Here is a 22,415-nt window from a genome sequence, read left to right as displayed (position 1 = left end):
ATGTCCTTGGACACGAGATGCAAAAAGTGAGTTTGCGGGTTGTCACCCGACTTTTTTTTTGGCCGAAGGTGTTTTCGTTTCATATCCCTTAGGATAGATAGCCCCTTGGCTTTCTTTTGCGAGGTATTCGTCCTTACGTGTAGGAAGCGATACTCAACTTCATTATTGAGGTCATAAGCCTCTTAGCTCCTCCGAGCTTTTTTTTTCTTTTTTTGGCCATGCATGATTATGCATTCATGCAATGAGATGATTTGTTGATGTGTGTTTTTGCATGTGAATGAATGCATATAAATATAGCCGAAGGTTTTTTTGGCCTCTCGTTACTTTCAAACCATGAGAACCCCTTGGCCGAAGCACACTTTCTGCATTTTAGATAGCCAACCGAAGATTTTTTGGTCTTTTGCTTTCTCGGAGTCAAGAGAGCCCCTAGGGTGAAAACCACTTCCACTTGATGAAGGCCATTATAGTGAAGGGCCAATGGTTGATGAATACCAAATTATCAATAGAGCTGAATCCCACGAATGGTGAAAACCCAAGGCCAGCAATAAATATTATCCGATGAATGCCACTCAGTCTATATTGTATAGATTCTTTGGCTTGGTTAAGGAGTGAAAACCAATAAACCTGCGCTTCAAGAACAAAGGTCTAGTATACAAGGGTTAGCTCAAGTAGCAGAAGTACTCACATTGATGATAGCCTGCATGTTAGAGAAAACTTTTGATATTCAAGATGTAACTTCTCATAAATAGTCCCTTGGGACCAAGTGTGCTGAGTGAAGCCTAGATTGGAGATCATAAGATATTTTAATTTCGATACCCTTAGGTCCAGAAGCCCTTCACATTAGATTGCTTATTGCAATTTTAGATAAATATGCAAAGTTCGCGAAGAATGTGAGCTTTGCTGACTTACTGAGGGACCAAAACCGGCAACCAGAGGGGGGGGGGGTGAATGGGAGCCGATCAAAATTTCTTTCGAAATCGATCCGTCGGCCTATTTCCCGAAAATCACCACAAACCCTCAACCTAAGGTATGAGAATAGCTATGGACTAGCTATCTCACAGCAGCACACCCTAGAGAACTTCGCGGAAGCAAAAGAGCCAACTCGATGCGAATCGCAGAACACAGCAGAGGGGACCGGTCAGACCGCCCACTGAGACCGGTCAGACCGTTCGGGCTGGAGCAGACGTCCCAGACCGGTCAGACCGGTTTCACAGACCGGTCAGACCGGTCGCTCCCAGACAGTCCGCAACCAAAGCTCCAAATGGCAAATCTCGAGCAAACGAAGTCCAAATCCAACGAAACTTGGAGGATAGCTTTGCATCTACCCCGTGAACATATCCCCAAAAGATTAACAGATCAAGAGAATTTAGAGGAAGATCAAAGAGGATTGGGGTTTTCTCAAGAACTCACCAAATCCAATTCGGGTGAACTCGTGATTCCAGAGGGTTTAGCACTAGGCTAGATGGATAGGAATCATCACAACGAGTCCAGCAAACCACGAATCCATGAGGTTTTCTCCTCCAAACACAAAACACACCAAAAGAGGAGAATTCAAACCCAAAACGCAAGAGAGGAAGGGGAGGACGAATACTCAGCACACATAGATGATCTCAACAAGATTTCATTCATAAATTTCAGAGGAATTCACCTATACAAAGCTAGAGCCATCCGCCCGTCATCCTACCCACTAAATTTGAGAGATTAGCTAAACCCTAACCCTCTTTTGCGTTGGAGTCCTTGGCCCTAACCTAGAGCAGAGGAAGGGGAAAGGAAAAATGAAAAGGATTTGAAAAGACTCAAAAGACTCAACCAGCCACGGGCTGGTGGGGGTATATATACCTGCCGAGACCGGTCAGACCGGTTCCATGGACCGGCCAGACCGGTTGGTTAGACCGGTCAGACCGGTGCCAGGGACCGGTCAGACCGGTTGGTCTGCAGCATCCCCCTGTACACGATCTCATCTGACGGCTCAGGTTCTTTCTTCGAAACGAAGTCTTCTCCGCGATGCCGCTATGTTGATGAAGATCCGGTTCACGGTTTTGGAGGGTCCGCGAAACCCGGGTAGGTGGCCGGTTTTGAGAAAACCGTCAAAACTCCTCGCGCGGGAAGATTCCCGCCTCCACGTCGTGGCACTAGACGCCGTTCCCGCCTCGGCCTTCTGACGGCCCTAGACGCCGCCCGACGCCCGTCACCTCCTCGCCCGTAGCGAGGCCCTAGACGCCGTCGACGCCCGTCGCCTCTGTCAGTCCCGAGACCGACGCCCGTGCCTCCACGACTTGGCGTCTTCAACCGCCGTCCGCCTGCTTGGTTTTGTGACGCAAACTAAGAAACCCGCCTTCCGTCGCCGCTTGCGCCCTCGATCCAGGAATGGACGCCACAGCTGCCGCCCGGCCTGAGCTCCTCCACGGCAGCTCTCCGTCGACACTCGACGCCCGTGAACCTGCAATCCAAAGACCAAGCGCACGATCACACCGCACGGTTGACAATTCACTCATCACAAGCAGGATAGAGTACTCAACATTCCTCACTTACACAATTTGAGCATGCAAGATGCGATGGTCGATGTTTGCAACTCTTTGTTGCTTCGACCCATGATAAGATTGAGAATAACCTTCTCTGAGGTCAATAAGAGTGATAACCTTCTCTGAGGTCAATGAAGCTAGAAAAACCAATAAGATCATAATCTTTCTTATTGGCCAAGTATGATAACTCTGCATTTTGGAAGAGAGATTATCCTCAAGGGAGGGATTATTGATTAGTGCAGCATTGCATTGCAGGTGGCCGATTAGAAGGTTTGCGAAAAAACATAATTTTGTGCAGAATTAAAGTACAGATTGAATTCTTATCTGCTGGTTTTGGTTGTGGGCCAAATATTCGCTAGGGCCGAAGGTTGATGGACCCTTGGTTATTGGCCTTCCGAAGGTGCTTGCCCATCTTCGATCGGCATGCGGACAGCTGAGCGAAGGTGACGTGTAGATGATCTTGATTCCTGGAGTCTTGCCTGGCACCTTCGACTCATGATTTTTCTTTTAATTTTGAACCCACTTTTGACGTGGCTGCATGAATGATCGAAGGTGGCAGGGAATCCAATGGCTTGCATCTTTGTCTGGAACCTTCGCCTGAGAAACTAGGTAGCTAATAGAAGTTAATCAAAATATATAGCTAATCATATGCGGAGGTGGCGAGCGCGCAGTGCGCAACTGGACGACGGGCAGCCGACCATCCTCATGCGGAGGTGACACATGCAAACGGCACAAGGAGATGCGTGTATGGGTAGCACGTGCAAGTACAAAAGAGATGAAGACATGCAAACAAGCTAAAAACGTGCAATTATTAAAAAAAACTTTATTAAAGGATACATCCTGCAACACAAGGGGTTTAGTGACAGAACTTTAATATTTGAGAGATGGGGAGCTTTCCATCTATTATTTTCTCATAGTCTATAACCGGGCATCACCGAAGGTTGTAAGCCGGTTAAAAAGCATTGTTCAACTAAAAGGACTATGACCTTGGTATAGTGAGATGCTTGATAATATTGATTCAATTGATTAAACAAAAGTCGTGATTACTCATTTGGTTGTACCGAAGGTCTGGTAACTTCACAATTTCTTGAACTCTGAACCTCCCTTTGTCGTTGCTTTTGAAAGCACATGGAGGTGACGGACGCAACCTGGCGCAAAGGTTCCGACCGCAGCTTGGCTGGTGCGGCCGTATCCGAGCGAAGGTTCGCAGCTTGAGTGCTTGGCGAAGGTTGAAAACTCGTCTTGGCGCGGAGGTTCCGAGCGAGGGTTCCGCAGCTTGGCACGCAGAGATGACGAGCACAATTTTGCGCGCGAAGGTTCCGCAGCTTGGTGTGCGAAGGTGGCGAGCAGTGAAATCAACTGAGGTGCCTGCATTATTACCTAGCAGCGTTGTTTCCGAGGCATGAACAATCGAAGGTAACGACTGGAAACCAAAAAAAAAGATGCATGCATAGGTAATGCATGCATGCACAGGCACATACATAGCACATGAACAGAAAATAGCCCGAACATGCAATTTTATCTCTTGTCAATAGATATCATAGAAAATGCTAATTCTTGTCACAAAATCGAAGTTGCTGGACAGGTAGAGTAACTTTTTCTTTTAACTTTACGGCCTGGTGCTAAATTCGGAACCCTTAGCAACATGACTTTTGCAAAGTTTGGTGGAAGAATAAGTTCCTCATCTCATCGGAGGTCCTTTGGTATGAGTATTGGACTTTTATAGTTGCGGACCTGTGCAAACCTACTAAACAAAGTTTCAAAAAATTCTGAAAAAAATCATGAATGTGCTTCTCAACTTACCTCATCTATATACAAAATTTTATGGTCAAATTCATCTTACTCTAAAAGTTACAAAAAAAACAAAATTTCTGACAACAATAATGGTTCAAATGCATCTCAAATTTGTCTTTTTTGTAACTTCTAGAGTAAGACGAATTTGACCATGAAATTTTATATATAGATGATGTAATCTGAGAAGCACATTCATGATTTTTTCAGAATTTTTTGAAACTTTGTTTAGTATATTTGCACAGGTTTGCACAAGGTCCTTGGTTTGCACTAGATACGTTGCCTTTATAGTTGGGAACATATCCAGTGCAAACCAAGGACCTCGTACAAACTCGTGCAAACCTACTAAACAAAGTTTCAAAAAATTCTGAAAAAAATCATGAATGTGCTTCTCAGATTACATCATCTATATATAAAATTTTATGGTCAAATTCGTCTTACTCTAGAAGTTAAAAAAAGACAAATTTGAGATGCATTTGAACCATTATTGTTGTCAGAAAATTTGTCTTTTTTTAACTTCTAGAGTAAGACGAATTTGACCATAAAATTTTATATATAGATGAGGTAAGCTGAGAAGCACATTCATGATTTTTTTCAGAATTTTTTGAAACTTTATTTAGTAGGTTTGCACGGGTTTGCACGAGGTCCTTGGTTTGCACTAGATACGTTGTCTTTATAGTTTTATAATTGATTAATAACCTTCGCTTGCTTGTCGATGGTAGAGGTCACCTGGGTGCTTGCATAATGCACGTCGAGCTCATGCATGTGGAGGTTGGCATTTGCCATGAGCTTGTTGGCTCATTGCTTGCCAATGTTGCTATGCTAGCGAAGGTTGCTGCTTGCCGAGATAGTTCGTGTTCGCCGCGGAGGTTCAGGCTGGTCGGCCGGAGGTTGGCGTGTGCTTCCCGCGGAGGTTCGCCGGCGGCCACGAAGGTCCAGCTCGCCACGGAGCTTCAGCTTGCCGAGGAGGTTCATGTTCGCCGTGGAGGTCCAGGCTGATTTATTTACCGGAGGTTGGCGTGTGCTTGCCGCGGAGGTTCGCCGGCAGCCGCGAAGGTCCAGCTCGCCGCGGAGCTTCAGCTTGTCGAGGAGGTTCATGTTCGCAGTGGAAGTCCACGAAGCTTCGGCTGGCCGAAGAGGCTCCGGGCTTGCCGCGGATAGTTGCGGACGGCCGCGAAGCTTCAGCTCGCCGCCGATGATCACGAAGCTTCGGCTCGCCGGGGAGGTTCCGGGCTTGCCGCAGATAGTTGCGGACGGCCGCGAAGGTTCAGTTCGCCGCCTCGCCGCCGATGACCACGAAGCTTCAGCTCGCCGGGAGGTTCCGGGCTTGCCGCGAGTGTTCTGCTATCTGCGGAGATTGAGCGGGGGTTCCACAACTTGGTGTGCGGAGGTGGCAGACAGTGAATTCACAGGTGCCTGCATTATTGCCTAGCAGCTTCGTTCTTGAGAAAATCAAGTTAGTTAACAAGGTGAAAGGAGCTTGTTCCGATCCATTTTGAAAACCTGAGGCGCGTGAACAATCGAAGGTAATGCATATGGAGGAAGGAAACATGACCTTCGCTCGTTGCATGCATGGTGTCACGTTGAACAGTGGTGGCATATCATTATTGGCCGCTCTAGGAGCATCACAGTTCCGTGGATGTGTTTGTCGCAGAGGTTGCGCCGGGGTCGATGCTCATCATAGAGACGAAGCTTGCCGGAGGGGTTCTCGCGCCACGCAGGTCTGCGTTCGCAGCTGTCCGCGGAGGTCGGCGTCTCCACGAGGCTTTGATGCCGGTCGAAGGTAATAGTTGTGATCGAGATGTCTGCGTCATCAACTCTGGCAGCTTCGGAGCTTCACCATGGCATTGTCCAAAGAAAAAAAAGGAATTATCTGGATCGGATCATGTGCGAGATGCGAAGGTTGCCGACGGTCACGAGAGTTTGGCCTGCTGCGGAGGTCCGCGCAGGTGGTCGATGATGTTGTTTTGCCTCGGGCCGCGAGTGCGTACTCGCCACAGACGAGGCCGAGCCTTGCTGCCGAGCTTCTCGCGGAGGTTCGCGGTCATCACGAGGACCCCGAACCTCCGCCACTCATGATCCTTGCACAGTTTATGCGGAGGTTTGCATGAGAAACCAGATGTAAAAAAAAAAATAGCTGCTATATCTTGATGCATATTGATACGTAACAAAAAGAGATGCATGCATGCACATAGCACATGAATAAAAAATGATGGTATTTTTTTTTTTGATAAGCATGTCGAAGGTAGAAAAACCAACTTTCGATCATTTATTGTTTGCCCGGAGGTGGGAAACCAGTGAGAATCCTCATGCAGGGTGGTTGTCAGCTTCTGATACACCTTGGTTTGGGCCTGTCAGCTTCGAATGCGCTGCGCCGCTGCCAGCTTTGGGTTGAGCCATTAGCTTCGAAGGAGCTGCACGTCACCTCGGTTGGACCTACTAGCTACCTTCGCCAGTTCTAGTAAAAAGCAAATATCTTGCTCCAGTTTACTGATTAGTACAATGCAGTGAGGACTGCAAGTAGCTGGGTTCGAAGGTCCAAAAACCCTTTTGTTTTTTTTTTTGCAGAGTTAAAGTGCAAGTGGAATACTTATCTCCAAAGGTTGAGGCTACATTGGGTTGGGCCGATGGTTCACGAGACCCGGCACCTTCGGTTGATGATTTCTTTTGGTCGAAGGTGCTCGGCTACCCACGTGCAAATAATTACTCAGGCGCACTGTTTAGCTCTAGCTCAATATCATCATCTCTCTAAAGAAAAATAAGACATGCCGAGCACGGTGGGCGCCAGCTGTTAGGGTTTTACCCCCGAACAGTCGAGAGATGAGATAGAATGAGAGGACCAGCAAGTCAAACAAGCAAGAGAGCAAATAAGCAAGGGGCCAAGAGTCTCCCACCTCCTCCCCATGGGGGCTATTTATAGGGAGGAGGATGTGGATATTTATACTTATTTCATTGGTGGGGTCGAATATTACAAAAAAAGTTCTTAATGTTTACAAACAAGTCCCTAGATGTTGCAAATAAGTCCCTAGAACTCATAAACTAGCCCTTAGACCCTCTAACTTAGACTCTTATACACAAAGAGGGTCTCTAGCCTTAGGTGGCAGCCAAGGCACACCCCCAACACCTGACTGTGTGAGAATGAAAGTGTCCTCATCTTCTTCGCTCTGGAGAACCGAGCCAACACAAAAGTAATCGAACCTTCCGACCAAGACAACTCCTGGACAAACGTCTCGGAACAGGTGTTGGTAGGTGCTCTCCATTGGATCTTCCTCCTATGTAGATGTTTAAAAACAGAGACAACATAACAACCATCAGATGCAAATTGCAATAGTACAAAGTACAATATAGGCGGTATGTACAACAGACCTCAGAGAGTCAGCAGCAATGAACAGCAACACCACAGTACCATAGAACAGCAGAATAAAAGATGCTCATACTATCCTACTACTACTAGGTAGTACTAGTAACAAAGTACTCTAGAGAGTATACTCCAGAGCACATCAGTGTGGCTAGCTGTGATGACTGATGATGACACCTCCGGCCTCTCCTCACTCACTTGCACTGGCCACTAAATGGGCCGCCAGGTGGGCTCAGCATGGAGGCCCTAATTTTGGGCCTGCCTCGATGAATTGGGCTAGGTAGGCCTCATAGGCAAAGACGGCCCATAGATGCACTCAACCAAACAAACTCCGGCTGCCCGGCAGATGATTTGCCTGGAGCCCTGGACTGTATGGAGACTCAAGTGCCGGCGGGGTTGGCTCATAATATTCTGCCAGTAAGGAAAAATGTAGCAAGACGTGGGATTAATCTGTACACTATATGCCCGGTGAGCAAGTGCAAAAAATTAGGCGAGGATTGTGGACACCTCTTTTTCAAATGTAAGTATGCAAAACAAAGTTGGCGTCTAATGAATTTGGAGAACATTAGAACTGAGCTGGTTAGTTGCCAATCAGGTAAAGAAGTCTTGAATAAAATATGGACTCTGAACCAAAAGGTGCAACTGAAAGTGATCTTTCTGTGGAGATGTACATGAAGTTTAGAAAACTGTTCCTACTTCTTCACTGAATACAAGAAGCTAAATAATTCTGATAAGACGAGCCATGGAATCTCTACATTATTAAAATGGAACGAACCGCCTGAGAATGTCTACAAAATAAATTTTGATGGAGCCTTTTACCCAGAAGCAAAAAACAGGTGGTTGGGAATTTGTAGTTCGAGATAACAGTGGACAAGTACTGGCAGCTGGAGCAGGACACTTAGATCATGTTACATCTGCAGCTCAGGCGGGTGCAATTGCATCTCACAAGGGTATTCAGCATGGTTCCTCTTCCTCCCTTGGAATGATGCGTATCATCTTGGAGACTGATGCCATTAACTTGGCAAGCACCCTAAACTGATCACAAACTGACAGAAGTCACTTTGGATGTCTAGTGCACCAGGTTAGAGATATTATTGTGCGGTCTGAGTTTGCTATGTGTTATGTCTCGGTCTGTAATCGAAAATGTAATAGGGTTGCAGACTGTTTAGCTACATATGGTGCTTGTAATTTGGCCTCTGGCACTCATACTTTTATGTGAAGTCCAGGAGTTTGTATCCGAACTTGCATCCGGCGATATGCCTGGATCAGAAGTTTAATGGAACTGAGCATTCCCCTAAAAGAAAAGAGTGCGGGCGGCGACCGAAAACAGAAGGCGATGCTTGCTAACTACAAACTACTCACATCCATCCAAGATGAGGAGAAGTGAATCGAATCGGCATGACTTCCATCCAAGAAGAGGAGAACAGAGTTACTCTACTCACCATGAGCAGGGTAGGGCAGGGACCGACCAGACGCGGCGGGAACAGGCGAAGAAGGTCCTGGACGGCGGCGGCGCAACTACTGAGTCGATGATCTCTTCAGATCAGACAAGAGGAATGCATTAGTGACACGCGGCCAGCGAGAAAGGATTAGGAGTAAAGATTCGAGGGAGGCGAAACTCACCGAGAATGCTCAGGAGCCGATGGGGGATGGACGCCTCTTTCTCTTTCTCCCTCCCTCTTTTTTATCTTTTTGATTGGAGAGAACAAAGAAGAGGGTCGGTCCCGCACTCCGTTCGGTTCTGATGAGAGCCGATGAGAGATGCAGATGGGAGGCAGGCGGCGGAGCGGACGGTAGGGAAGGACGGAGGAGAAAGAGCTAAGTACATCAGCGGTGCCTAACTTTATTTGAGTCTCTCGTCCCCATTTCTAAACTTGTAAATCGATAGTTAAATTTTAAAATCTGTTCGGCTATGTTATTCCGGTCTCTAAATTTAGAAATTAACCATTTAAATTCACAAACTTATTTAGTTGTATCATTCTGATCTCTAAACTTAATTTTGAGTCTCGTCTGGATCAAAACAGGGCGATCTAAAAACTTTATATTAAAAAATAATTCATAACTTTTTGGTATGAACTCAAATATAGATAACTTTATGTCAAAATTATAGATCTCGACATGGTCTACAACTTTGTACTTGAAAAGTTATTTTATTTCAAGTCATTTAGTGTCTCAAAATTTAATTTTAAATTTCAAAAAATATAAACTTACGGCAATATTTTGGGACCCTAAACAGTTTTAATTCAAAAAAATTTCAACTGCAAAGTTATAGATTGCATCGAGGGCTATAATTTTGGTATGAAGTTTGTCTTCATTCGAATTTATATGAAAAATTTATAAATTATTTTTTATAGAGTTTTTAGATCGTATTGTTTTGATTAGATGAGACTCAAAATTAAGTTTAGGGACCGGGATGGAACAACTGAACAAGTTTAGGGATCGTTGATTTCTAAGTTTAGGGTTGAATAAACTTGAGGACCGAGATAATTCAGATGAATTTGAGAACCTAAATAGTCGATTTGTATGTTTGGTGACCGAAATGACACAGTTGAATAAATTTAGGAATCGACAATGGACTTTACTCGAGGAGAAAGGTTGTGGCCTTTTCGCACGCACGGTGGGGGTTCCTCAGCCGGTCACTGGTTTTCTCAGCCGGTCAGGAGGGGGCAGATGCAGACGTGGCGTCATGATGCCTTGCTCTTTTGTCGTCACTGGTTTGCTCTTTTGACGTACGCACAGTTATGAAATTGAAACGGAGGTTGCAGCCTTGCAGGGATGAGGACTTTCAAAAGATTCCATGTTTGCATTATCATTCCACTTTGTCATCACTCTTTACAATCTGCCTTCTAATTCATGTAGCAATACCAGCTCTATACAACTGCAATTGCCAAACTGATCTAAAGTGGTACGCAAACCAACATGTAGCGACAAGATACCCACAACTACTCAACATTTCTTCATGTCATCAAAATAGGATACGCATTTTTTTTGAATAAAAAATAGGATAGGCATAGGCATAAACATTTGCTCCACAACCGCTCGCACCTCCTGTATAATTCTGCAAAAGGGGCCCCAAATTTCCTGGGTGCCTCATCAAACATATGATGTCCTTGATCGATGGTTGCTGTCCATCCATATGAGGTCCGCATGCAAGTGGGGCGGCTGCGGACAGCCCGCCACACATCCGCACGGCCCACAATAGCTTCGCGGGTATTGCGCGGCAGATCATTCAAGTACGTGTTCGCTTCGTGGGTTTTGTGGCAGCCCACGTACGCCGCTTAGGCGTTATTTAGTTCGCGAAAATTATTGGGTTTTGACATTGTAGTACTTTCGTTATTATTTGACAATTAATATTTAATTATGAATTAATTAGGTTTAAAAAATTCATCTCGTGCTAATCAGTTAGACTGTGTCATTAGTTATTTTTTTAACTATATTTAGTGTTTTATGTGTATGTCCAAAAATTCGATATGATGGATAATATAGAAAAAATTTTGGAAACTAAACACGACCGGCAGGGCGGCAGGCCATGCAAACTTGCGCGTCGCTTACACGCCGCTAGCCAGCATAAATGCAACACGTGAACCGGCGGTCATTCGATTACACAGAAAAGAGAACGAGCAAACATGAAGTACGCAGAGTATTAGACCTCCAAATGGTGGTGGTATGATTGTCAATGATGTTCAAGTAGGAGTTGGACTTTCATCTCTGAAGAGTAGCGGATGCGCTAGTGGTGTTGCTGGTGCAAAAAGAAGACATAGGAAGATTTCTCTGATGGCTGACTGGAGGAATTAATCTTTTGCCTTTTTTTAGATTAATTAATCTTTTGCTTAGGTGTACCCGCCATCGTCGTCTAAATGTCTTGGCCCGGGAAAACCTCCCTCCCTCTCTCTCTCTCTCTCTCTCTCTCTCTCTCTCTCTCTCTCTCTCTCTCTCTCTCTCTCTCTCTCTCTCTCTCTCTCTCTGTGAATATGGGCCTGGTTTGGGTTCACATGGGCGGGGAACAAGGCCCGGTCACCCAAGTATGATTGGCCCATAAACTTTCGTCCAAATTAGATCTGACCCATATTTCATGTACCAGCCTAATGGGCCACTATCCAGCACAACGTGACCATGCTGCTGCGCCTCAAGATCAACAGTCCGATGACGATCCAACAGCCACCGTTTGACGAAGTTATCGAAGCAGAAAAAAGAGAGCATCCAGCCAAATTTCTCCCGAGGAAGGAAGGAACCTTGGGGAAAAAAAGGAAGCACACTGGTAGACGACGGCAAACCCTAGTGCTCACTCCGCGGCGCCCTCGATTCCGATGGACTTCGCGGAGCTGGAGGCGGTGGAGGGCCTCCGGTGGCCGTGGCACTCGTGGCCGCCGACTCCCTCGGCGGCCGCGTCGCTCGTCGTCCCCACCGCCGTCCTCTGCTCGCCGCTGCAGCACCCCACGGCGCCCGACCTCCTACCGCTGCTCCCCTACGCGCCGCTCCGCTGCGCGACCCCCGGATGCGGCGCCGCGCTCAACCCGTTCTCCCGCGTGCACCACGGCTCCGCTCGCTGGTCCTGCCCCTTCTGCGGCGCCGGCGCCAACCCGTTCCCCCGCCTCCTGGCGCCCGACGCGCTCCCCGCCGAGCTCTTCCCCACCCACTCCAGCGTCGAGTACGCGCTGCCCGCGGACCCCGCCGAGGCAGGCGGGCCGGGCCCGCCCGCGCTCGTGTTCGTGGTGGACGCCGCCACGGAGCCGGCGGAGCTCGCCGTGCTCAAGGGCGAGGTGCGCAGGGTCGTGCAGGGGCTACCCGAGGGGGTCAGGGTGGCGCTCGTCACTTTCGCTGCGTCGGTGTGGGTGCATGATCTCGGATTTGAGGGGTGCGCTCGGGTGGTTGTCATCAACGGCGAACGCGAGCTTGAGTCTGACAAGGTTTGTGAATCTGTAATGCGATCCTTCTGGGCCAATTGATGTGACCAATCAAACACTTCGTATGCATTCTGCCACTGCCACTATTCATCTCATTTGAAAACCGCTTTGGGTGATCTCTCAAACTTGTAAATTGTAATCTAGTTCTGAATTTGAATACCGGTAGCTTTTTGAGATGTAATCTTGGAAACCAAGTAAGTACTCTGCTTGCAATCAATAAATGCAGGGGCAGCACCATCTTTGGTTTAATGTTATATGACCTTTGTCTTACATTGGTGTTGCTCTAGTTGTTGTGCGCGGTGGTAGTACTTCTGAAATATTGAAATGGACATTGTGCATGGCAAATTGACAAGGGTTGTTATCTAAAATTCTTCTTGGTATGGATGTTTTATTCCTACAATTCTTCTTGAAATTTGGTGTTTTAGTGTTCCAAAGTGTTAGTTGTTGTTGGATTTGTAATTTGGAATGTCTGCGCTGTAGTATAGCGACTCTTGCAAATTTGCATGCCTATATATAGTGTTTCAGAAAAAGTGGAAATTTGAAAACTGCGTAGCCGTATAATATTTTCCTTTATCTAAACCCATTGCGTCATGGAAGCTTTAAGCTCGGTTCAGATTCCCTGTAGCTATATTGCCAAAGTTGCCATGTAAATTTGCTTCACTCGTATTTTGTATTACATCAAGTTTGGTGATCTGCTTTTGTGATTACTTGCATTATTGCAAATTGCATTGTCGAAATTCTTGTGATTGTTGTATATCTCACTCAAAGGCTGTCTTTTGTGTTTCAGATACAAGAACTTCTGGGTGTCCACCGTTCACGATACAACAAGTTGGCTATGCCAAGGTCTGCTGAAGCACAGAGATTTTTGCTGCCTGTTTTTGAATGTGAATTTAACATCACATCTGCAATAGAGGATCTGAGCTCCATGTCTGCGTGCCCACGTGGGCATCGCCCTTTAAGAGCAACTGGCGCAGCTATTTCCACTGCTATTGCTCTTCTGGAAGGTTGCTGCTCACCCAGTACCGGTGGTCGAATTATGGTCTTCACATCTGGTCCTGCAACAGTTGGTCCAGGGCTTGTGGTGGAAACTGATCTTGGGAAAGCAATTCGTTCTCATCGTGACATATTCAATAGCAATGCACCTTTCACTGACAAAGCTCGTGACTTTTATAAGAAAGTTGCAAAGAGGTTAACGGACCATGCATTAGTTCTTGATCTATTTGCCTGCTCCCTTGATCAGGTTGGGGCTGCGGAGCTGAGGAATCCAATTGAAGTGTCAGGGGGTTTAATGGTGCATACAGAGTCATTTGAGTCTGAGCAGTTTAAAAGCTGTTTTAGGCATATGTTCAAGCGCGAAAGTACTGATTACCTTAACATGAACTTCAATGCTACAATTGAAATAGTGACATCAAAAGAGGTGAAGATTTGTGGTGCCCTTGGTCCCTGCATTTCTCTCCGCAGGAAAAACAGCTCAGTTAGTGACAAGGAAATTGGTGAAGGTGGGACAAACTATTGGAAAACTAGTTCTCTGAGCAGCAAGACCTGCATTGCTTTCTTTTTCCGAGTTGATTGTAGTCATAAAGCTGAGCCCCCAACTGTCTTCTTTATTCAGTTCATGACAAGGTATCGACATGGTGATGGTAGTTATCGCCTAAGGGTAACAACTGTTGCAAGAAGATGGGCAGCACCTCGATCTCCTGAAATTGCTGCAGGGTTTGATCAGGAAGCTGCTGCGGCTGTTATGGCCAGGCTTGCTGTTTACAGGGCAGAGACATACCACGTTAGAGATGTTATACGATGGCTTGACAAGATGCTTATCCGTTTTACTGCTAAATTCGGAAACTATGTTCCTGAAGATCCATCCACATTTCGACTCTCAACAAACTTCTCCCTGTATCCGCAGTTCATGTACTACCTGCGGAGGTCACAGTTCATTGATGTTTTCAACAGCTCTCCTGACGAAACTGCTTTCTTCAGGTTGATGTTGAATAGGGAGGGAGTTGTGGGGTCTCTAATCATGATCCAGCCGACTCTATTCCAGTACTCATTCGATGGACCACCTATTCCTGTGCTGCTAGATGTCAGCTCCATCTCTCCAGATGTCATTTTACTATTTGATTCATACTTCTACATCGTGATTCATTATGGCTCAAAGATTGCTCAGTGGAGGAAGCTTGGTTATCATAAGGACCCAAACCACGAAAATTTGCGGAAGCTACTTGAAGCACCAGAAGTAGATGCAGAGGCACTAATGGTAGATCGTTTCCCTGTACCAAAACTCATAAAGTGTGATCAGCATGGTAGTCAGGCCAGGTTCCTGCTCGCTCGGTTAAATCCATCTGTGACACAGAAAACACAGCTTTCAGAGGGATCTGAAGTCATTTTCACCGACGATGTTAGTTTGCAAGTTTTTATTGAACACTTGCAGGAGTTGGCTGTTCAGGGCTAGAAAAGCATGGAGCCTAACCATGTTTGTGCTATCCCAGTTGGGTCCATATGCGACCCTGAAGATATGGCTTTCAGTGGAACCGGACTTCATATTCACTGATGAAGTTTACTTGCAAGTATTTATTGAACACTTGCAGTAATTGGTTGGGGCAGAATTAAATTGTTAATGTGGATTATTTATGCTGTTTTCGCCTGCATATACTGGGAGAGCTCTACTGCCTGGAGGGGTGAGATCTCCCTGAGCTGTACATTGCTCAAGCTCCAGTTTGATGTAAGCCATTACGTTTTTGTTTTGTATAGCATGTGGTATTATCCTCTGAAAATGCTTGTTTTTCTGTGAAAATGTGCAATTCCAATTTTCTAGACTCATCTGTTGGTATGCCCTTTAAGCAGGAGTCAACACCGCAAAGATATAGCCTGCCTGTATTTCTCACCATATGATTTCCACATAATTATTGGGAGGTTTCAATTAATCGTTGCGTGATCCCAAAAGGACACCCATCATTTGATACAGTTTTCAAGATATTATCATATGTTCAACACCGGGCAGACCAAACACTATTGGCATCTTATATATCTGTTACATTTCCCTGATCATAAATGTGTGATGAATAAAGTATGGTTTAGTTTGTTTATGCAATGTACTTGGCTTTGTTATGACCACATAGAGCAGGAGCCAGGAAGCTTCATGCTGTGATCATGCCATCATGCCTCAAGACCCAGCCTTCTCAATAACTCAAAGAGACAGATAGACTAGGGTTATACTAATGGATTCCCCATCACCAGGCACATGGCCTGTTCCCCCCACTTGATCACATACAACAACAACAACAACAACAACATAGCCTTTTTTCCCAAGCAAGTTGGGGTAGTCTAGAGATGAAACCCGAAAGAATATTGTATTGACATACAGATTGCCAAATATTGTATTGACAATTAACAAACAGGTTAACTTACAAGATACCATAATAATAATAATAGTCTCATTGATGCCCTTAACAATCACACAAGCTTGATTAACAACACTGGAATAAAATTACCAAGTAGATTCTGGGACACACGGTAGGGGACATCACATAACACCATTCCAGCTACACACAGATAGATTATTGCTTCTGGTCCGTGAACAAATTGAACAAGACAGCTCTCCCTCCACTAGTAATTAAAACACATTATATTTCTAGGAAAACCGCAGCACACTGCAAGGGCACCATTCTTATGACATAATGCGCAGCATCTTAACGCTGCATCTTGTTCAGCTCTTGTTCTTGCACTTATCCTTGGTTCTTGGTGCTGCATTTTTTATGTAGAAAACATAGAGGGTCAAGATTAATGTGTAAATTTTGAAATGGAAGAGATCTTTAGCTGATGATACTGACCAAGACCGATGGCTTCAGAACTCTTCATGATCCTCAGGCGCTTGCATGACTCGACAAACATCCTGCAGGGATTATAATTGACAAGCCAACATAAGAAGCTGAAGTCTGAACATCTTGATATCATCCTGATCATGGGTGACTAAATATGAAAGCATGGATTATAATTGACAAGGCACACGAGGATGACGAACATACTCCCACGGGACATCGCCAACAAGCATCCAGTCACCATCCTTGTCTTCGTAAGTAGTGACAACATCGGCACCAGTCACCAGATCAACCAACTTCCCCTCATTCATGTTGTTCCCTGGTAAGATGGATCATTGATTCAGCTCTTATCAGTTCATGCCAACTTTTCATTGATATCAGTTGACAATTTGTATGCTGCTGTATCCCATGCCAGTGATGATTTACCAGTTGTGAAGGTGCTGAACATCTTCTTCAGAGCAATTGAGAGGTCCTTGTAGCTGTTGTACATCTTCAGGTCCACCTTGCGCAGGTAAGGTGCGCCATCCATGCTGACCTTCACGAAGGCAGAGCTGTTACTGCCGGCATTGGCAGCGGGCTGCTGCTTCTCGGGTTCCTCTTCCTTCTTGCTCTTCACTGACTGGACGGTCATGACGTTCCTGCGGTATGATCGTACTGGTGGCCAACCCACAGCTTGTGCCCTGATATATACAGAAATTTAGTTGTAGTTCCTTGAATTTCACATATCAGTTGTTGTCTAGAGCTTGACGAAATTGGGATTCTTTTGCTATCTTCTTTGCGACCAGCTCTGCTTTCTACTAATATTTTGTATGGTGAAAATGTGATGTGGTTAAGGCCACATGAATCATGAACATCATGATTATTCAGAAATCACTTGTAGCAGGTGTTTTTCACCTGATATTTAAAATATTTTGCTAAGCATAATCATTCATTTTACTCAGTAAAAAGAATGAAAGAAATCTACAAGCAGACCACTTTTTCCTAATGGAATCTGCCAAAAGGTGAAGCAAGTACATCATTCTTTTCTGACAATCTACCGACAAAGGCAGGCATCAAATGTGCGTATGTTTTGATTTTTAAAAAGGTGATGATAATTCGCGCGGCGCTTTACTAGCGACAAAGAACATACAAAATAGTTACGCCGTATGCACTTTCTGCCAGAGGATCTGTTCTATGGATATTTTGCCCTACTCAAAGTGTTTCTCGCTGATATGCCAAGATTATTCGATGTACTATAAATATAAAGATCTGCATAATATAAATAAAAAGGGGGCAAGGGAGAACAAAGAACAGCCAGCACATGCACATAAAGTCACGCACACGCTTTCTACCAAATGCCATTACGCCATTTATGGATCTTTTTATTTCAGAAAGAAAAAAAAGTCTCAATCATTTCATAAGAAAAAGATTAGAATCGTGGTGCTGATTGAATCGCCACGGTAATTAGTAGCAGTCAAATTAAGCCTATGCCATGCAGATAAATCAGCATGCGCGCAGATGGGTGGTACGTACTTGGGTGCGGGTGGCTTCTCTGCATCAGCGGCCGGCGCCTCGGCGGGCCTCTTGGCCTTCTCGGCGGCTGGCTCCGGCTTGCCGGCGGCGGCTTCCTCCATGCCGGCGGTGGGCAGCTTCAGCTTGAGGTCGATGGTGTCCTCGAAGCCCCTCTTCGCGGCCTTGGCCGCCTCGGCGCCGCCTCCCGGCAGCCCGAGACTGAGCTCCGTCCCGACGTCGACGTCGGCGCTAGCCATCGGCTCCGCGGGAGCTAGCTGCTGGACGGCTAGCCTGTCGCGGCCGTCGTCGTGTCTCTCCCACCTTGGACACCTTCAAGGCTCCAACAAGCTATAAGCTGCCTCTGCCTGCTGCTTCTTGGGTCTGAGCTCCTCTTTGTGTCTGAGAGGATGGAGATTTGGAGCAGTGGGTTGGAGGTGGTGGAAGAGAGGACCCAGGACAGGGTGGAGATGTGTATATATAGAGGGAGGAAGAGATGGAAAGGAGAGAGAAAGTGGTGGTAAATACTCCTATTCTAGGGTGGTGGCAGGAGGAGAGAGGGATATGGAAGTGGGGTTGCAACTTACAATAGCAGTTAGTTAGAGCATGAGTGAGGCTAGTTGGAGGTTGGAGCCAATAATTTTCGTTTCCATGTTTCCTCCGTTTGGATTCTCTATTCATGGGCACAAGCCAACTTGTTAGTACTGCATGTGTTATGCGTAGTATTTTTTTTTTCCTTTTGAAACAAGTGCATGTGCAGAGTTTCAATTGGATGCTGAGGCTCCAAAAGAAAAGAAATAGGATGTTTTATTTATTTACTTTATCCTTGACCTTTTCTCCCTGTTTCACAGTTCTTGCCCAAAACCATCATCTGCACGAACGGCAAGGAATCGAAGCCTGATTTGAATCTGAGAAAATATTGTTATTCATATATGATATGAATTGAATTGAACTGTTTTCTATGAAATTCGTTATCCAGTCCCATAAAAAGACAGAACAACACTTGATAATGCCATAAAACCATACAGCATTTACTCTTCCGACTTCCTTACAACATTGAGGTTGAAATAGACCGTGAAAGAAGTACTGCAGCAAAAGACGTTGTACAATGGACTTTTCTGCATATAGATTGTGATGGGTTCGGGTAACCAAAGGAGATGAGAGGAGGGAAATGATCACGATGAGGTATCTTCTATGAGGGTGAATTTTATATATTGATATTTTTTTAATTACACAGTACAACTTAGACACTCACAACGCACGCACACTCACATCCCTATGAACATGCGTACGCAAACTCTACCCTTATGAGCATCTTTGAAGACTGAGCCGGCAAATTCTTGAGATTGACGAAGTCACCACAGCCGCCTCGCTGTCGAAGGGAATGTCGCCTAGACGCCTACCACTTAATGCACAACGTCGTTAAATCTCAGAATATTCGCTCCCATAGGGAGTGGAACCAATGACCTCAGGTATATCTGCCAGTGGTCACTATCCAATTTGCACACACCACAGTCAGATGTACAAAATCCATGTAAAAGAACGTGTGAAAAAATGGAATAACTACTCAACAGTGAATAATCAAAGGTGTATTTGATTTCCATTATCACATACTCCTAGTTATCTATTTTAAACAAACCTCTTTTTTGCGAGAATTTCATTTCAGATGATAAATATGATGCCTTCCCCATCTCACTAAAGCATGCTGTTATAAGTTCATAAAATAAATGCAAACATGAAATAAACACAAAAGCACTCTGGCAAACGATAGCTAAGGCATAGGCATGGTTTATGAGCAAACAGATAATCAGGAGGAGTCCCCTGAAAGCAGGGGAGGGAACAGAGGGTCATGCACGGCTGGCAGGACGCACCCCGTAGACGATCCAGGGCCAGCTCGGACAAGTGAACGGAGCCCATATGCAGGCCGGGCCACCCTGCAGGCGGGGCGCCGACACGTGTCGCAGGATGAGCTGGACCGCGCCGATTTTGCCGGTGCTCGCTGCGTGATGCGCAGCCTGACGTCATCGCCCCTCCAACTCATCCTAGCAATTTCCTTTCCCCGCATGATTTTCACCGCCTACCTCACGGGCTTCAGTTGGTGGGCCACGCCGGCTTGTGGCCCCCCGAGGATGCCGATCTCCCCACCTGTCAGGTCCCACCGCGCAGCAGAATCTACCTCGTTCCTTTCTCTCTGTCAGAAAGACAAGTATGCCTGAATTTCGAAACTTTTTGCACTTGGGTGTGAGCTAGTGAAAAGTTTTTCACTGTCCTAATTAGGTGTCTCTCATGGTGATTACCCGTCGGATTTTATCACCCCAATCACTGAACTTGCTTGATATCTCCGGCTGTCTGCAATCCACATCCCCCTTTTGAGATGTGCGATTCCCATACCATCAACACCGCCATTACGATTTGACACCATCTTGGAAACCTCTTTCAGCACCATCATTGGTGCCGTCAAAATTGCGACGATCCATCCATATCTCTGGCGCTCCTGCTCAGCACGCCGTAACCGTCGGTGTCACTGCAAAACGCTGGTTGCACGACCAAAACCCTGATGGTAATGTCGACGGAGACAAACAAAAGCCACTGCTGTCTCCACTCCACTGCAAAAGAAAAAAAAACTCCCTCCATACTCAAAATAATTGACGTTCAGGATAGTGACATGGTTTTCAAAACACAACTTTCACTTCTTATTTCTCTAAAAATATTTATCAAGAAGTGATATATGTATATTTCCATAAAAATATTTTTTAAGACAAATCTATTCATATAATTTTTACATTTTTAAACTCAACAATTTGAGAGTTATTTATGATTTATATTGTCGAGGTTTGACTCAAACCTTTTTCATAACGTCAATTATATTGGGTATGGAGGGAGTACTGATACAAGGCAAAAGATGAAGCAATCCAGCCGGCACAAACGGGTTTGCCAAAAAAAATGCCTATCTGAACGGAGACGGCGACAGCTGGAGGGTGAAACAAGAACAGTGGCTTTCACGGCCAGAGAGAGAGGAAGAGGTGTGGACGGAGGAGTAGTTGGATTCCCGGGCCTCCAGGGTCGGCGGGGCCCACGTGCCGGGAGGGGTGGGGGCAGGTCAACTCAGGTGTCGGCCCCACGCCGGCGTGCATGTGGGCGCGGAACGGATTCCCCAGCGCCACGCGACCATATTCCGGAATGATTATTGTTTATTTATCGTCTAGTTAGTTATTAATCGAGTGAGGATTAGCATAATGGGAACCGGCCGGGCTAGCGGTATTTCTTGGCTCCCAAGCATTCTCCAGCCCACCATGCCCCTTGCCCTGCTAACGAAAGGCTTTAAAAAAAAGTTACAAGGCGCTAGGGAGGGGAGAAAAAGAAAACGCACTGTACGTACTGACACAGCAGCCCGGCCAGAATGATTGGTTACTCAAACAGGCAAGCAAGCAGCAGCGCTTGCTCGATTTAGGAACGGTTTTTTTTTCAGATATAGCAAAACATTCAAATTTCTCGGACAGTTCTAAACACAGATCTTGCCAAAAAAAAATTGTTAGCCATCGGTCGGTAAAGTACCTTCAAATTTAGTCTAGATAATTTAGTGACCAGCTTTAATCTTATATAATTTTAGGAGAAAAATATATAAAGACTAATTTGTACTGTGAAAAAGATCACCCTGTTCCAGACTGCAATGGACATGGCCAGTTGCTCATCAAAATAAAATAAAATAAAATGGCAATGTGAGGTTAAACCAAGTGCATATACAGGAGCAGCAGGCTAGCGACATCGATTGGAAAATTCACGAGGAGTACGTCCTGGCCGAAATGGTGGTGGCCCCCGGGAAAGTCTCGAGACCGGCTAGCATAATAATAGCGGCCATGATCAGACAACACACAGTGAGTAAAGCGACCGAAGAAAACGCCGGCCGGCGAGTATATTATTGGCGGCGATCGCCCGGCGGGGGCGGCATCGGCGTACGAGAACGCCCGGTGCGCTCGGGTGCGGGTGCGGGTGCGGGTGCGGGTGCGGGTGGGGCAGAGAGAGAGAGAGAGAGAGAGAGAGAGAGAGAGAGAGAGTGCGGCATGTGGGTGGGTGTAGTGGGTGTCGCCGGCGCGTTGAAACCCAGGGCCATGTGCCCCGGGCCGCTGCGCCCCACCGCCCCGGAACCCTCCCCAGCTTCCGTGCCCGCGCCTCCGTGCGCGTGCCGGGGCCGATCGATCCATGCCCTGCGCTGTGCCTGTGCGAGTCCGCGGCGCGCAGGCCTAGAGCCTAGCGCTAGCTAGCGAGCTAGCTGCTTGTGCATCGTAGTACGCTTTAAACAGATCCCGATGCGCGTAGTTTCCTTCTTCACCCTTGCCTTCGGGGATCTTGTGTCATCATGCCATCACCACGATCATCATTGACTATAGTATATGCATGGTGCTGGTGATTAGCGAATGGGTCGTTTTAGTAATTGGTTATAGTAGGAGTACTTTTTTAACCGTTCGAGCTGTTAGTTTTGGTCGTGATCGTCGCCTGATTGAGTTGCATGATGACCTGATCTGATCGGCAGATCGGC

The 22,415-nt window shown here is 46.1% G+C and overlaps 2 protein-coding genes and 1 long non-coding RNA gene across 4 annotated transcripts; 1 reads left to right on the top strand and 2 right to left on the bottom strand.

Annotated features, from left to right (window-relative positions):
* Window positions 1-7,195: 7,195 nt before the first annotated feature.
* LOC120648492 lies at window positions 7,196-9,456 on the bottom strand. Its single transcript, XR_005664966.1, has 3 exons — window positions 9,295-9,456; window positions 9,114-9,207; window positions 7,196-7,585 (listed from the first exon to the last, which is right to left on the bottom strand). It is a non-coding gene; the product is annotated as an uncharacterized LOC120648492 (long non-coding RNA).
* Window positions 9,457-11,837: 2,381 nt separating this feature from the next.
* LOC120649808 (protein transport protein sec23-1-like) lies at window positions 11,838-17,314 on the top strand. 2 transcript variants are annotated; one of them, XM_039926706.1, is made up of 4 exons: window positions 11,838-12,578; window positions 13,363-15,294; window positions 16,334-16,712; window positions 16,806-17,314. In XM_039926706.1, the coding sequence occupies exons 1-2, from the start codon at window positions 11,979-11,981 to the stop codon at window positions 15,022-15,024; spliced, it is 2,262 nt and encodes a 753-aa protein (XP_039782640.1). In that variant the 5' UTR covers window positions 11,838-11,978; the 3' UTR covers window positions 15,025-15,294; window positions 16,334-16,712; window positions 16,806-17,314. The 2 variants fall into 2 exon arrangements, with proteins under 2 accessions (XP_039782640.1, XP_039782641.1); XM_039926707.1 differs by having other exon boundaries at window positions 11,900-12,578; window positions 16,471-16,712.
* On the bottom strand, window positions 15,906-18,439 carry LOC120649810 (auxin-responsive protein IAA13-like). Its single transcript, XM_039926708.1, has 5 exons — window positions 17,903-18,439; window positions 16,817-17,070; window positions 16,598-16,709; window positions 16,403-16,464; window positions 15,906-16,316 (listed from the first exon to the last, which is right to left on the bottom strand). Exons 1-5 carry the CDS (start codon window positions 18,136-18,138, stop codon window positions 16,279-16,281), a joined length of 702 nt encoding a protein of 233 aa, XP_039782642.1. The 5' UTR covers window positions 18,139-18,439; the 3' UTR covers window positions 15,906-16,278.
* Between the last annotated feature and the right edge of the window lie 3,976 nt (window positions 18,440-22,415).

Source organism: Panicum virgatum, chromosome 9K (assembly GCF_016808335.1).
Source record: "Panicum virgatum strain AP13 chromosome 9K, P.virgatum_v5, whole genome shotgun sequence".
NCBI lineage: Eukaryota > Viridiplantae > Streptophyta > Magnoliopsida > Poales > Poaceae > Panicum > Panicum virgatum.
Note: the sequence above shows the minus strand (reverse complement) of the source record. Positions and strands in the feature narration are given on the sequence as shown.

Bases quoted from the DNA above. Each gene is read 5' to 3' on its own strand.
- LOC120649808 (XM_039926706.1), top strand. From the start codon at position 11,979: ATGGACTTCGCGGAGCTGGAGGCGGTGGAGGGCCTCCGGTGGCCGTGG. The intron at 12,579-13,362 runs GTTTGTGAATCT...TTTGTGTTTCAG, and splicing joins GCGAGCTTGAGTCTGACAAG to ATACAAGAACTTCTGGGTGT.
- LOC120649810 (XM_039926708.1), bottom strand. From the start codon at position 18,138: ATGGCTAGCGCCGACGTCGACGTCGGGACGGAGCTCAGTCTCGGGCTG. The intron at 17,071-17,902 runs GTACGTACCACC...TGTATATATCAG, and splicing joins GAGAAGCCACCCGCACCCAA to GGCACAAGCTGTGGGTTGGC. The intron at 16,710-16,816 runs GTAAATCATCAC...CCATCTTACCAG, and splicing joins GTTCAGCACCTTCACAACTG to GGAACAACATGAATGAGGGG.